Here is a 16,585-nt window from a genome sequence, read left to right as displayed (position 1 = left end):
GATCACGGTAAGCGAGTGGCTATGACAGAGTGACAGAAGCATACCCATCAAAATAATCGTGGCTTATCACACTTTTAAACGCATATTTCTGATACTATATAGCAGTTTTAATGCTTCTTGTTTACTTTACAATTTAGCATACTGAAACTGATGTAACATTATTGTTAATGTTAGGTACCAGAATATTTTTCTTCTTTTTCTTCTATTTTCTGATTTCCACGAATCTCTGTAACCTCTACATTACCTTCGAAAATTTTTTTTTATTACTACCATCGGGTGATCTACCCACAGTCTGGAAACCATCGATATATATAGAAGGAAGTGTACTTGATGATGCTTCATAACGAAAGAAATCTGGGATTCAAAATAATCTTCAGATTTCCTGAACCTCTTCTGTTTTTCTGCTAGCTTCGTCATCTCCATTCAACCCCCTGTAACATTTCAGGAAACAAAGCCAGTGAACTCTGGCCTGAGTGGTACAGCATTATGATTGCTATAAGATAACAGTGCCCATCTGTTCTCTCCCACACCAACTTACGTACCCACCGGGAACACATATCATTGAGCTCAGGGGTAAGGAGGACGGGAGGTGAAGGGGGGAGCATGGTGCATCCATATATCAGGCAAGTGACGGACATGAAGAGGGACAATACAGCGACACACTCATGGTGAGGAGCTTGGTGGTGCCAGTCTCAGGAACTCTTAGTCTTTAGTATGTGCAAGAGGGAAAGGCAAAGAGATGGGAATAAAACTTGCTTATGATGCCTCTAAGAGATACAGAGGAGTGGCTGCCAGCTTAGGTAATGAAGTTTCTTGATATTCCTCTTTTGAAGCAGTTATAGTTAATCGTAAAAAGGACAAAATAGAAACAGAAAAAGGTGTCACTGTTAACTAATTGAATATAAGTAGAAAAGAGTGAAGATAATGGTCAACTCTTGCATTAAGAATGCTGATAAAGTAGGGATGAGGGTAAATGGAAAGTTTTGTGATAGAAGGGGGAGGAATTCAGTGTGCAAGTTTACAATAGCAGTAACCAATAACCAAATAACGGTAGGAGATTGTAGAATATAACATTCGGACTCTGAGTTAAGGATTGACGACCGGAGAGTGTCTATGAGTTAAGGATTGACGACCGCAGAGTGTCTATGAGCCAAAAAATATAAATAAAAAGTTTACATCCCCATATATGGAAGCAGTATACCATACATGAATGGGTATGGGTCCCTCTTCAGATTGAGCAAATGGAAAGAAGAAAAATATTTGTTGAGGAAATAAAACAGTCAATCTCATTTAAGCTGTTTTAGCAAGATGGCTGGAGTGAAATTATTAGTTGAGATATTGAGCGTAGGATAGTGGTGGAAGTTTAATAAGCTGAATATATATTCCCGTGTTTCTCATAGCAGCTCACAATGAAGGCAACAATCACGAGTCTCTTGCTGGCGGTGGTGGTGGCACTCAGTGAGGCCAAGGTGGGTGCGCTGCGTCACGTGAGCACCGGCAAGTGTCCGACCATCACCAACAAGCAGGACCTTGAAGTTGCCCCAGTAAGTTCCTCATATGACTGTTTATTTGATATGGAGTAACTTTGCACCTCAATAGCCGAGTAATTGCACATCCTCAGATCTCTTCTATATTCTTCGTAACCTTATCTAGTCCTTCGTAACCTTATCTAGTCTAGTCACGTGGTCAGTTGGACCACCGCCGCAGCTGAACGCTTGATTCTTTATGAAGCCAAAAATTTTGTTGCTCTTTTCTTTCCTTTGTTTACAATTCAATTAATATTTGATTTGTTTTCTTCCCTTTTATTTTGTTGTCAATTGCTTTTTTTTTTAAGCATTTTGACCTCAGCCACCAAAGCAAGCAGTGTTCCAACAGGTTTGCATTGTGACCATAAAAGAATTCCTTGTCACTTTACATTTCATACATGTAGAATATTGTCTTCTTGTTTGCTTGTCTCTGTGTGCTTGTCTCTATATGCGCTGACAGGGTTTTGAAGCTGCTCCTGACTTTTTTTGTTCTTTTATGATTTACACACCGTCGTTATTTCAGTACCTTGGGAGATGGTATGAGATCGAGCGATTTGAAGCGAGGTTCGAAGAGGGCATGGACTGTGTGCATGTCGATTACACTGATTTGGGTGAGTTGTAGAGTAATGGGGATATATGAAGCTTGAAAGGGAATACAAAAAATTAAAAAATGTACAAACCAAGCTTAAGTCCTGAGTGGAAAATGTGTCAGGTAAAGAAAACTCAAGTAGAATGATGAAACGAGAAATATCAGTTGTAGACATTAAAGTTAAACAATTCTGTACAGATATTGAAGGAAGAAACCCAGCGAAAGAGATAGTACACAGTGCAGATGAAGTGAAAAGGTTCAGTGATTCTAATAGAGAGAAGGAGATGGATGTCATGATCAGTGCATTCTGCTTACTATCAACAGACTTAGGAGTTTGAATCCCTAATTGTAACTTGGAATACTAACCTTTTCAATTTCTGTTATTTTCTGCTGATCTAAGAGAGAGAGAGAGAGAGTGCATTTGTGTGTGTGTGTGTGTGTGTGTGTGTGTGTGTGTGTGTGTGTGTGTGTGTGTGTGTGTGTGTGTGTGTGTGTGTGTGACAGGATTTGCCTCCACACCTGGTATCAATCTACTCTGAACAGCAAATCACATTCATTTTACCTGCTGCATTTCTCTCCATCCTCCAGCATAACTGTATTAAGTTTGGGTCAAAACCTGTCGAAATATCAAACTATTTTTCGTACCTGTGAAATTCAACGTGGAATAGAAAAAATATATATATTGTGCAGAAAGATTAACCGGAAAAAGGGGAAAAAAGCAAACACACACACACACACACACACACACACACACACACACACACACACACACACACACACAAAAGAAACTCGATCACTTCTTTCGTTCCATTTGCCTCTCTCATCCCCTTCGTTTCATCCATTTTCTGTGCCGCTGGTCAGGTGAGGGCGTGGTGGAGGTGCACAACATGGCTCGCACTGCAGAGGGAGAGTTCTATGACATCATCGGCACGGCGACTGTGCTGGAGCCCGGCGTGTTGCTAGTCGTGTTTAATGATGGTAAGTACACGAGACCTTTCTTGATACTATTATTATCATTTCTATTTTTCATCGTCCTCACTGCCATCAATAGAATAATTCACTTTAATTTTTGTTTCATCTTTTATGTCTGTCTACCATATTTTGTACTTTTCCTGATAGTTAGAGCACCAGGCCTTATATTTTCTTGGTTTATTTCACATTTTCACTGCTGTCAGCATTGAATTTTCATGTTAATGGTACCAAAACATGAATTCTTGTTTAGTAGACATACCGTCTTTTTTTTAATCTATTTCTCTCCTACATATTGATTGATCTCTCTACTTGAGTTTTTAATTTTGTTTTTTCCTATCTATCAAACCCTTACTTAACTTACATGAAAAGGAATATATTTGCATGTAGGTAAATTTGAGTAATAAACTCTGGGATTATCGATATCATCTCTTAAACAATCCCGTCCTTGTGTTGATGTTCCATGTCCCTCCATTTCTTCCCGCTCCAGGCATCCCTGCAGAGTACCACGTCCTGGACACAGACTACACTAACTTCACCGCCGTGTATAACTGCGAGCAACTTGGAGAGCTCCGCGTAAGTACAAAGGCAATCTTTTCGGTCAATAAGGAGTGCTTTTTTTATATATAGATTTTATTTTTGTAAGCTATGATATTCAATAAGCCACTGTTGCATTATGTAGCTCTGCATGCAAATTATTCTCTTACTTATCGTCTTTGATTTTTACTCACATATGCGTCTGTGTCACTATGAACGTATAAGTAGATGTAAAAGGCAGTAAGTTTAGCTGATTCTGCGTCTTTGCACTAATGTTTTATTCGCTTGTAATTCATTCCTGCCTAACACAATGGGATATACTCTCTCTCTCTCTCTCTCTCTCTCTCTCTCTCTCTCTCTCTCTCTCTCTCTCTCTCTCTCTCTCTCTCTCTCTCTCTCTCTCTCTCTCTCTCTCTCTCTCTCTCTCTCTCTCTCTCTCTCTCTCTCTCTCTCTCTCTCTCTCTCTCTCTCTCTCTCTCTCTCTCTCTCTCTCTCTCTCTCTCTCTCTCTCTCTCTCTCTCTCTCTCTCTCTCTCTCTCTCTCTCTCTCTCTCTCTCTCTCTCTCTCTCTCTCTCTCTCTCTCTCTCTCTCTCTCTCTCTCTCTCTCTCTCTCTCTCTCTCTCTCTCTCTCTCTCTCTCTCTCTCTCTCTCTCTCTCTCTCTCTCTCTCTCTCTCTCTCTCTCTCTCTCTCTCTCTCTCTCTCTCTCTCTCTCTCTCTCTCTCTCTCTCTCTCTCTCTCTCTCTCTCTCTCTCTCTCTCTCTCTCTCTCTCTCTCTCTCTCTCTCTCTCTCTCTCTCTCTCTCTCTCTCTCTCTCTCTCTCTCTCTCTCTCTCTCTCTCTCTCTCTCTCTCTCTCTCTCTCTCTCTCTCTCTCTCTCTCTCTCTCTCTCTCTCTCTCTCTCTCTCTCTCTCTCTCTCTCTCTCTCTCTCTCTCTCTCTCTCTCTCTCTCTCTCTCTCTCTCTCTCTCTCTCTCTCTCTCTCTCTCTCTCTCTCTCTCTCTCTCTCTCTCTCTCTCTCTCTCTCTCTCTCTCTCTCTCTCTCTCTCTCTCTCTCTCTCTCTCTCTCTCTCTCTCTCTCTCTCTCTCTCTCTCTCTCTCTCTCTCTCTCTCTCTCTCTCTCTCTCTCTCTCTCTCTCTCTCTCTCTCTCTCTCTCTCTCTCTCTCTCTCTCTCTCTCTCTCTCTCTCTCTCTCTCTCTCTCTCTCTCTCTCTCTCTCTCTCTCTCTCTCTCTCTCTCTCTCTCTCTCTCTCTCTCTCTCTCTCTCTCTCTCTCTCTCTCTCACCAAATGCCCACAGTACCAGTTTGCTTGGATCCTCGCCCGCCACACCACTCTCGACCAGAGCATCTACGAGCACGCCCGCAAAGTGTTCGAGAACAATGGCATCGACGTGAGCCTCTTCAACCCCATCCATCAAGGCGAGGACTGCCCCTACTCGCCTTAGTTTCTTGTAGACAGTCTTGTATTATTCACCTCATCTTCGCTTTCACGCCTGTATTCAGAAACACTTCCCTCTCTCACCACGACAATTTTCTAAGGCCTCATAGACGACTATCCGAGTTTTCAAGACAGTTTTTCCTCCTAATTTACTTGCTAATCTTGCCAATCCATCACCAGAACCATAAAAAAAAGTTACCTGAAAAACACGAGAACCTTCAAGTAGAGCCTTTGGAAAACGGTGATGGTGAGAGTGCAAAGCGTTTCAGAATACAGGCATCAGTCTTATAATGAAGATTTTATGATTATTTGGATTGTTGTAAGAATAGACGAAATTTTTAAAGCAATAAATCACTCGGTCAGTAAGTTTATATGAGTGACCTCAATATTATCTGCGTTTTAGAGACTCACGCACGTAACTATGGATGGCTATTGCGCTTTCTCTTTCAATTTGAGTAGAGTAATGATGATCTTATTGTTTCATTGCTTCCCTTTCACGCTGGCTTGCTCTCCCTCATGTTGTTACCCAAATCATCGAGTCATGACTGCCAATGTAGCATAAAGTTTACGCACATTAGATTAAGAAACAACTGCCAAATAAATAATTGCGTTACAGCTATATAAAGCACTAATTGATATATCCTGTATGAGAGAGAGAGAGAGAGAGAGAGAGAGAGAGAGAGAGAGAGAGAGAGAGAGAGAGAGAGAGAGAGAGAGAGAGAGAGAGAGAAGGTACTTAAGAGATCAAAGCCCTATGTAAATTTACCAATCGCATTCTTGTGGAACAGCCAGGGCTTGAACTGAAACTGCATTGAAACAGGAAAGTAAAAAAATATAAAAGACTTGTCGTGATGGAAACCCGTCTCTCACCTGTCACCTGTCACCTGTAACTGATGGACACGGGCATTGCCTGGCGAGGAATACTTTGATGTGTGGTGTTGAGAAAATCGCAAGGGTCCATTCTTTGGTGCGTTCTGAGGCGCAGTGGTGGGCAATTCAAGGCAGACGTTGAATGTTAGCTTTGACTTCAAGCACTGCAACAACAAATCTGGTCTTTCAGGGTATCACAGAGGGTGCGTGCTCACACCGGCCAAGACTAGGATTTCAACACCGCCATTAACACAGTGAGATGCTCAACTCTTTTTGCTAGCGGAATTTAATGTATAATGTGTCAGAGGAGAGGGAAGAATGGAAGGAGAGAGAAGAGAGGAAGCAGGGACCGACACACACACACACACACACACACACACACACACACACACACACACACACACACACACACACACACACACACACACACACACACACCTTGAACATGAAAGAGATTATGAAACTACACTTTTCTGCACCTTTAAATGAATTAGGTGGCGGTGTCCGTGTGTTCCTTTCCCCTCGTAATCCGCCACACACCGCTGCTGTGTCAGTTGCGGGAATGACAGCTGCCAAGGTGGGCGTTCAGTGGCAGGGACTCACCACTCTTGTTGTTGCTGAGCCTTGAGGATAACGAGAAACGCCGCACTTTTTTAATTGCTTTCACGCGAGAGTAAGACTTACCGCGAGGGTTTCAAGAATATGAACATCAGAGAGTGGCATTTTACAAACTAGATAATAAACAAGATGACAAAGACGCTAGCACTGTGTTGCCTTAGATTTTTCTTTTGTGTTTCCAGTATTTCGATTTAAAATTGGTATAGCTTTGTCTGAGTAAAGTCGGAAGTCATCATTTTCTTCATGTTGGTAAAGAAATATATGATGATCCATAAGGAGACGATTTATTAATGTACACCTAGGAACACGTAGAGCATCATCACGCACAGAAGAACAGAAGAGGTCTTACAAACTTTTGTGTCGGCTTTCCAGTGAAGTATTTATCCTCTTTGTGTCAGGAGTAAAAAAATATATACACGCGCATATTACACATATTACTTTAGGTGTGAGTGAAGTTAGCTTGTACATTTGCACTAAAGTATACAGGGATTATAATCTTTACCACTATTACGTATTTCCAGAAGAGAGAATGTTACAGAAAACTGGAATTTATATATCTACACCGTTCTCTTCTTTTCATCGTCAGTTTCTGTTTTTCATTCGACAAATAATGAAGTTTCTGTAGCGATTGAACGAAATTTTACCCACCACTAAGTGAATAAATATAATAGTAACCATTTTGGCTAACTTCCGATGTGTACGTGCAGTTTTCGCAACATAGTGTATTTTGAAAAGTTCATTATTGTCGAATTTTTCCGGCGTTTGTTTTCAGTTAAGCGCTAAGTAAACCACCTGCTGCACTGTTTACAATTATAAACATTAGTAAATGTTAAAAACTGTCCGCAGAGATTTTCCCTGAAAACAATAAAGCAATGAAGTGTCTCTTTCCGTCGTCGGGTCTTCACTCTTCCCACACCATTCCTCCCTCTGCTTCTCTCGCTCACCAGTAAAGTGAAGGAAATATACGAGTGTTTCATTTCAAATATAGAAAATAAAATGTTTCCTGCTGTAAAAGTTATTATATTGTATTTCAGCAACATAAAACACAAAAAGAAAAGCAAAGGATAGAAATAGAGTGAACAAACAAAACTGTGCACTGTGTTAATTTTATCTATTTTTCTTTCCAACATTTTTCAACCCTTCAGGCGTTTACATAATAACGAGCCATTGTCACATGCCTACGCAATGCATGAAGCGCCGTGTCTCCTTTGTCACACTTACGTAAACCTGCCTCAAAGTGACCCCATCCACACCGCACGTAGTTCTTATCACTGAGCCGTGCAATGCTCTGTGTAACCTGTTAGTTCTAGTATACTCACCCAGAAATGCTCTCTCTCTCTCTCTCTCTCTCTCTCTCTCTCTCTCTCTCTCTCTCTCTCTCTCATGGTGCCATTAAATCTGAATCTAGCGCTTTCCTCAAGTTAGGTGCACTACTTCTGGAATTGACGTGAGGCGCAATGTGTCTACGTGAAATTCGAGGTGGGAATGGAGTGCCTGGTGCGCCTCTACTTTAGTAAGAGAGAGATATGGGTGTAAGACGATGTGTGGTGAATTAGTAATGGGAGAGAGAGAGAGAGAAAGAGACTATTATTTTTCTATTGAGAGAGGGAAGGGTGACACATTTGAGCAGCGGATGGATAGTTAGGGCACTGGATGGAAAGGGAATGTATGAGCGGCATCAGTTTGGACAGTGGCACCGATGGGACGAGAGCAATCCCAATAAAGCGAGTAATACAGACACAACAACAACTATTGCGCTGATAACATTTCCAATCCCGCGTGTCACTCTTCCCTTCTCTTGCAGTTCATCATGTCTGAGGTGAATCCGTTAACATGTATAGCTTTTTTTTCTCTAACAGACGAGAGAGAGAGAGAGAGAGAGAGAGAGAGCGCACTTTATGGTACGAATATCTTCACTGTGTCCTCAAAGGTGCCAGCTCATCCTGACAGTTTTCCTCGCCCTATCAACAATACTGTGTTTTATCTTAATTCCACCTTTCCCTCACCTCACCACTGCCCTGCTTCACTACGTGTCTGACCTCTCTGTAATGTAGTTTTAGGTATTAGCTTACCCTGTTTTGTGAGGTGGAATGCACAAAAACATATTTTACAAAAGATTAATATTTTTCATGTCGATGTTGTAAAAATCACACAACAACCTCTTTATTAATCCTTTCAGTACCATGACGCGTTTCCATATTCATTGTGGTTACTATTTGGTAATTTTATACGGCTTCAGAAACACATGTGGGGATTAAAATAGTGAAAACTGTGGCCATTAATCTTCTGACCTCCATAAACCTTTCCTAATGTCAATAAGATAGTCTAATGGTACACAAAACTCATGGTAAAAATTCGTCACAGTACTGAAGGGGTAAAATTGGTTGAGGTGAGACGCAGAAATTCTTGAGAACACGAACCTAGGAAGGAAAAACTGCCTGTGACCTATCTACCTGTTACCGCTTTGTGATGTGATGCTTACTCACACATTTCCCCACCAAGGGAACTGACGACGCGCTTCCGGACCTCCATGGCTCTGTCCATTACCCAGCATTGCATTGTTCTTCAATAAGCTGACCAGCACTGAACCCGTAAAAGAATATATTACGGTTGAGATATGATGTCAATTGAGAATAGCAGACCAGTCACGGTACTATTCTCATTCAGAAAGTGCACTGAGAAATTAATGTGCTTCGTTGATTTCCTTGAATCTTTGCAGGTATTTCAGATTTGTTTGGTGGAAGGAGTTACACAATGGCAGTATTCCTATATTTCTGCAAAGCTTTCAGTAACACCTAAATGTTCACCTTCTATGAGGAGGATAGGAGGAGTGAATAGATAGCAAGATAGGTAATGATTTGTATCGGCAGTAGATAATGCTTAAAACACACACACACACACACACACACACACACACACACACACACACACACACACACACACACACACACACACACACACACACACACACACACACACACACACACACACACACACACACACACACACACACACACACACAGATGACAAAATTCTCAGGCTCATTAATCAGGGAAGAATAAGAAATAACGGGTCAAAGCTTGAAAATTTAAATTGAAGAAAAATAAATAGGAATTAATTGGTTCTCAAGTTGAGTGGCAGATGAATGAAATGGACTCAGTGATCATGTCTGTTAGTGCTGAGTCATTAGAGGGCTTTAGGAAAAGATTAGACACTATTTTAGGGCGAGAATGATAGGTGGAAACAGGTAACTTTTAGACAGAGACTATCACGTATAAGCCATTTGCAGGTGGCTTCCTACAGCTTCCCTTATCTTTAGTAATGAATTAAAAAGAAAAAAATATGGTAAGTGTTAAGATCCAACATCAAACCTAAATTACGGGTTAAAATCACATTGGGAAACGAAAAATCTCATTCCCTGGTAACCTTTTCTTATATACAATAGTTTTGAGATTGATGGTGGGACTGAAGGATCATCGTGTCCCGTACATTTTCTATAGTTAGTTTGCTGCATATTGACGCCACATTTCAGCAGTCAAAACAGACTCTAGATTCCTTGAAAGAGAGTGGCCGGCATAGACAAACCTTGTTTAGTTATGTCTTGGGAATCACGAGGCTGCAGTAGCGTAGGAGACTTGAGACAGGTTACTATTTGATATCAGTGTCCACCTGCTTTCTGTCACACCATCTCATGTATACTACAGTGACACGTGACTGTTGTGTAAGGAAAGATAGTGTGGAGAGTAGTGGGAGCGCTGGGTTTTTATACATCATTTCAAGCAAGCAAGCACAGTTTATAAGCAGTCTCGTGGTGAGGAGCTCATTTGCGCCAGCTTCGGAAAACTTCTTTGCTGATAATGGTTGTATGATATGTTGTTTTTGTGTCTTACATCTCTTTGTCTCCTTATTTAATATGTTGTGGCATTAGTCCAGAGAGTCGTAAAGATGCACGATGTAGATGATTATATTATATTAGACTAAAATTGCGCTGCACAAAAATACGTGCAACCGTTATTCGAACGTCCGATCTACCTCGAGTCAAGATCTAGACTGAGAATGACCTCTTGGTCAGATCAGGTCCTGGCATTAGATTCGGGCCCGGGAGTGAAGGATAGGACGCTGTGCAAAGCTCTATCCAAACTGGAACGTTGCTCGGCCACACTTGGGCGTGGTTTAACGCCTAACAAAAATATGATGTGGGGATGACGCAAAGTCCGCTGCATGACACACATATCACATCCCATACAATACTGATAAATATTGTGTGTGTGTGTGTGTGTGTGTGTGTGTGTGTGTGTGTGTGTGTGTGTGTGTGAGTGTAAAATTCAACCACGGTCGCCTGCTGGTCACCCAGCCCATTACGGAGCGAGCTCAGAGCTCATAGACCGATCTTCGGGTAGGACTGAGACCACAACACACACTCCACACACCGGGAAAGCGAGGCCACAACCCCTCGAGTTACATCCCGTACCTATTTACTGCTAGGTGAACAGGAGCCACACATTAAGAGGCTTGCCCATTTGCCTCACCTCTTTCCGGGACTCGAACACGGACCCTCTCGATTGTGAGTCGAGCGTGCTAACCACTACACTACGCGGTGTGTGTGTGTGTGTGTGTGTGTGTGTGTGTGTGTGTGTGTGTGTGTGTGTGTCTGTTTCTGTGTTTATTGTGATGCTGCGCTGGAACACGTCCGAACCAGACAGAACACACTTATTCTTTATTTCGTCCCTCAGCATGCCACGATGAAGGCAGCAGTCGCGGCTCTCTTGCTGGCGGCTACGGTGGTGCTGAGTGAGGCCAGGACTACAAAACTGGGTGTATTGCGTGACGTCGGCGAGTGTCCAACCGTCACCACCAAGCAGGATTTTGACATGCTTTCCGTGAGTACCTCGTGTGAAAGTATTAGCTGAGTTTAGCTAGTTTAGTGGGATTTTTTTAGTTTAGAGGGTTTTTTTTTATCTTTTTTCATATGAGGAGCACTGGCCAAGGTCAACAAAATAAATCAACAAAAGGTCCATTGAAAGAGCCAAATAATCGAGAATTGTGGGATATGTCTATGCAGTGTATCTTTTTCTTAAACCCTTCAGTACTATGACGTGTTTCCTTATTCACCTTTCTTACTATTTGGTGATTTTATGCACCTTCAGAAACTTATGTGGGGATTAGAATAGTGAAGAATCTGGCCATCAATCTTCTGACGTCCATGAACCCTTCCCAATGTATGCAAATAAAATGGTCTAATCGTACCCAAATCTTAAGGTAAAAATGTGACCCAGTATTGAAGGGATTAAGTAAATAAGTAGCACCGGGTTTTTCTAGGTTTCTTCCTCTCCTTGCACCTCATAATGTTGCTGAGGTAACTACCGTTCTGCGAAAAAAAAATCAAGCGGGTACTGTTTGAATATCTTTACTAACTCTCGAATGCCTGCTCCACATGTGCATCCTTTATTTATTTTTTCCTGATTCTTGCTTTACATTTTGCTCTCTGTCACTCACTTCGATGTTCCAGTACCTGGGTTCCTGGTTTGAGATCGAGCGTTTTGATGCGCTGTTCGAGGAAGGCATGGACTGCGTGCAGATCGTGTACTCTGACCTTGGTGAGTGGGAAGGAAAGTGTCAGGGTAGGAGGATTCAGCCAAGTCAACGGGAGTAAAGAAACTAAAGAGTGCGAAGCGAATTTAGATCGTAGATAAAAAAAAAATGTTCACTATAAATGCTAACGTATATGTAAAACTGTGTGTGTGTGTGTGTGTGTGTGTGTGTGTGTGTGTGTGTGTGTGTGTGTGTGTGTGTGTGTGTGTGTGTGTGTGTGTGTGTGTGTGTGTGTGTGTGTGTGTGTGTCTGTTTCGCAGGAAGGAAAAAAATATCCTGCATGGAGACATTAACGAGAAGACAATAGTATTAAGAAATGAGACTATCCAGCAGTCCTTTCATTCTTTGCCTCACACGTTCGCCAGGTGACGGGGTGTTCCAGACGCACAACTTGGCTCGCACCGTAGAAGGAGAGCTCACAGAAATACTGGGCACCGTGATAGTGCTGGAGCCTGGCGTGTTGCTGGTGGAAAGTGACAGCGGTGAGTATGCTGGAGTTTAACAGACATGATACTGCACAACTACAACCATAAATATTTTTTCTTCATTCTATCAGTCCATGAATATTTAACATCTTTACTGCCTTTCGTCTTAACTCCTTTAGTACTATGACGCGTTTATATATTCATTCTACTTATTGTTTTCTGGTTTTATACAGCTTTAGAAATTTACGTGGTGATTGAAATAGTAAACTTCTGACCTCCATAGACACTTCCTAATATAAATAAAATCGTCTAATCACACCTAAATTCAAACTAAATATGCGTCCCAGTATTGAAGGCGTTAAGTTAGATATATTCCACCTTTCCCACACTTACGAGTATATTCTCCCCTCAAAGCCATTCCTAAGATTTTACAATGGGTGTGTTATACTGTGTTGATTTATCACTGCTGCCAAACACTCATCTTTATCTACCATGCCAGGCGTCCCCTTCTTGCACTACATCCTGGACACCGACTACGAATCCTTCGCTGCCTTGTACAACTGTAAACAATTTGGAGAGCAGCGCGTAAGTGTCATTGCAGTGGTGTCTGTTGGAAGGGACCAGACGGCAGTGAGATGAAAGTGACATGTTTTTAATTTTATTACTATTATTATATTGTTTAGTAGCCCATGTTTGCATTTAGACAAACTTCTTTACTCTTTATTCCACTCCTCTCTCTCTCTCTCTCTCTCTCTCTCTCTCTCTCTCTCTCTCTCTCTCTCTCTCTCTCTCTCTCTCTCTCTCTCTCTCTCTCTCTCTCTCTCTCTCTCTCTCTCTCTCTCTCTCTCTCTCTCTCTCTCTCTCTCTCTCTCTCTCTCTCTCTCTCTTGTAAATAGTACTTTAATTTCCTTTCTGCGTAAAGTCCTCCGGTTCTTTTCATTTGGTTCCACTTTCCTCCTTCGCTTACAATTCCCTTCCTCTGTCTTCGGAGTAGCTTTAACGACCACTCTTTTCTCACACACAGTACCAGTACGCATGGATCACCTCCCGCGCCACCACCCTTGACGAGGCGACCCACGACCACGTCCGCAAAGTGTTCCAGGACAATGGCATCGACGTAAGCCTCTTCCAGTTCACCTACCAGGGCCCTGACTGCCCCCACACGCCTTAGACACTTGCATGCGCTTTATTGTCTTAAGAGTTCATAAGAAAGTCGTGAAGCATATTCGTCTCCTATATACATCATAACAGCGTTCTCCTAATGTCACCTAGTAGGAATATGCTAAGCCAGCCATATTGACCTTGACTTGTATAGTTCACAAGGCCATTAGAGAGATAGTTTTATTGAGGAAAAATGGTTTGCATACAATGAGCTAAGAAAGTTACTAAATAATTGTTTCTATTAAAGATATTACGATTATTTTCTTTTACTTTTGTATAGTGAAGTGAGTGTACAATTTACCTGAAGATTCACATTGTATGAGTGTTGCTTTATTGAGAATCAGATGGAGGTGTGTGTTGTATTGGAAGCATGAAGATAAGAACATAAGAACATAAGAAAGGAGGGAAGCTGTAAGAGGCCGCCAGGCCTATACGAGGCGGTCCCAGTGTGCTTAATCTACCTAATTTCATCTATCTTTCCCATCCATGAATTTATCTAACCTTCTTTTAAAGCTCCCTATTGACTCAGCCCTGACTACATGCCCACTGAGACCGTTCCAATAAATATGAACTAAGACACTGGAGAGCGTTCAGAAGATCTTTAGTGTTGATAAACTAAGGAGAAAAGACTTTGGGGCCTAATCCATGTTCTCATGTAGTGCCGTTTTTCTTTTTTTTTTCTTTTTCTTTCATCTGAAACAAACATTTGCTTTAAATGGTGTAGATTTATATACCCAAACACATACATTGCTACGAATATGGAGACGAAGACATACTGACAAACACAAACCAAGCAGTTTAAATAACCTAGATTTATTGAAAGGAATTACATTACAGTGATCATGATGGTGCAACAAGCATGGCTGCTAAATACATGACAAGCCACCAGTCAGGATGAGAGTTGTAATGCAACAACAAAATCCGACTTACCATCACTGAACTTTAACTTTTTGTCTCTTCACGACGATGTTTGCCGTGTTTGTGCCTTCTTATTGCCTTCAGTTACGAATGATATTCCATTTAGACAGCTACAATTTTTTAACTTTCCGTTACCCGTGTTATTTACGTTTTTTCTTTATGAATTTGATTGACTTTTTGCCTTTTGTGTCCCATCGACTCTCGCCCAACCAGTGCTGCATTGTCCTTTACGTGTCATGGTCAGCAAACGTGACCTTTCCCTTGAACATTCATGCAAGCTTTTTACCATGCATTGCAACCGGAATGTTTTCTGCATGTGCCCCCCTCCGAGGACTTAGTCTGGTCCCGGTGTATGTCGCTGTGTTACCGATTTTTCTCTTTACGAGGAACACGGACAAACGTGACTTTTTTTTTCCAAGGTCCAATTGTTAACAGAAGGTTTTTGCAGTGTTTGTAAAGGAAGGACACTATGCGTGAACACCAGCAGTGAGGTGTGACCATTGCTCTTTTTGGGGATGTGATAACATTTTTTGTGCATTAAATAACTGAAAGTGTAGCAGGCTGGTGGCGTTTGGTGGTAGAAAATACATCCGCTGTGTGCTGGCAAGTGAGGGCTGCACGCGGCCTGATAGGATATGTTATGTTCTTTACTTTTAAACAAATAGGTCATTTGTCGTCAAAAGTTACCGCAGTTTTTTTTGCCTATTAGTATTATGTGCTCATCTCGACTTACAGCTGACCCGAAAGCTTATCTTTTCACTAGGAATGACAAGGAGCCAGACTGCCAAAGCCACCAATGTGTTATGCTGACAAACACACACACACACACACACACACACACACACACACACACACACACACACACACACACACACACACACACACACACACACACACACACACACACACACACACACACAACTTAAACATGAAAGAGATTATGAAACGCCCACAACACGAGTTCTCTTTTCTGCACCTTTAAATTAATTAGGCTGCGGTGTCCTTGTGTTCGCCTCATGACCCGTCACACACCGCTGCTGTGTCAGTCGCTGGAATGACAACTGCCAAGGCTGTTACGGGGGGATAGCTAAAAGAACTCGCCACTCTTATTGTTGCTTAGCCTTGAAGATAACGAGAAACGCCATATTCTTTTAATTGCCTTCACGCGAGAGTAAGATTCACCGCGGGGGTTTCTGGGTCTCGAATATCCGGGCGTGGCTTTTTCCAGACACTTTGATGAACAAGATAACGGAGATGGTAAGGCAGTTTTGTTTTAGATGCCACTGCTGTTTTCAGTATACCGGCACTGAAACGGGCACTCTTTAAATAAGCTAGAAGTTATCACTCCTCTCGTGCTCCTCACAGGAATACTATGTCGTAACTGGAAGTAATTTACTAACGTAGGCTGATAAGTATTTAGCATCCACAGAAGGAAAGTGCTTCATTCACACGTATGATATTCCTTTCAATATTTGTTGTTTGTTGCGTTGCTCAGCACACAATTCTAAGAGACTTGTTTTCTATACTAGTTCATGCTGACATTGTGACATCCTGGAGAGTGGCCATTAGGGAAAGCACTGTGAAAGCTACAATCGAATACTCAGAGTCAGTTTGCGACACAAGTTCCCCAATCACACAGTATGTCTTCACGGGTTTCAGCTCTGCCTGCATCGGTACTTATTATAACAGTTGATGCATTTACTTCATGATTATCTATAAGACTATTTTTCATGACCACCTTTCATCTTATTTTTTAACTTTGTGTACATACCAACGTGTATTTCGTGTACCCATAAGTCTTAGTACACTAGAAGGCAATAAACTCATACAGTCTATTAATGAAAATCTTTCTCATCCTCCTCAGTGTCCTGACGCCTGACGCAGACCCAGGTGAGGACGTGATCTTTCAGTGGAACATTGGCAGTGTCTGGGTAAGTAGAATGAGA

The 16,585-nt window shown here is 41.9% G+C and overlaps 2 protein-coding genes across 4 annotated transcripts; both read left to right on the top strand.

The window, feature by feature from the left end:
• The first annotated feature begins 644 nt into the window (after window positions 1-644).
• Window positions 645-5,680, top strand: LOC123515079 (apolipoprotein D-like). 2 transcript variants are annotated; one of them, XM_045273494.1, is made up of 6 exons: window positions 645-668; window positions 1,404-1,544; window positions 2,050-2,137; window positions 2,977-3,093; window positions 3,575-3,660; window positions 4,916-5,680. In XM_045273494.1, exons 1-6 carry the CDS (start codon window positions 666-668, stop codon window positions 5,060-5,062), a joined length of 582 nt encoding a protein of 193 aa, XP_045129429.1. In that variant the 5' UTR covers window positions 645-665; the 3' UTR covers window positions 5,063-5,680. The 2 variants fall into 2 exon arrangements, with proteins under 2 accessions (XP_045129429.1, XP_045129428.1); XM_045273493.1 differs by having other exon boundaries at window positions 649-668; window positions 1,401-1,544.
• Window positions 5,681-10,319: 4,639 nt separating this feature from the next.
• Window positions 10,320-15,325, top strand: LOC123515154 (apolipoprotein D-like). 2 transcript variants are annotated; one of them, XM_045273630.1, is made up of 6 exons: window positions 10,320-10,403; window positions 11,277-11,423; window positions 12,053-12,140; window positions 12,501-12,617; window positions 13,060-13,145; window positions 13,585-15,325. In XM_045273630.1, exons 1-6 carry the CDS (start codon window positions 10,401-10,403, stop codon window positions 13,729-13,731), a joined length of 588 nt encoding a protein of 195 aa, XP_045129565.1. In that variant the 5' UTR covers window positions 10,320-10,400; the 3' UTR covers window positions 13,732-15,325. The 2 variants fall into 2 exon arrangements, with proteins under 2 accessions (XP_045129565.1, XP_045129563.1); XM_045273628.1 differs by having other exon boundaries at window positions 10,386-10,406.
• Window positions 15,326-16,585: the final 1,260 nt, after the last annotated feature.

This window comes from Portunus trituberculatus, chromosome 38, assembly GCF_017591435.1.
Source record: "Portunus trituberculatus isolate SZX2019 chromosome 38, ASM1759143v1, whole genome shotgun sequence".
Classification (NCBI taxonomy): Eukaryota; Metazoa; Arthropoda; class Malacostraca; order Decapoda; family Portunidae; genus Portunus; species Portunus trituberculatus.
Note: the sequence above shows the minus strand (reverse complement) of the source record. Positions and strands in the feature narration are given on the sequence as shown.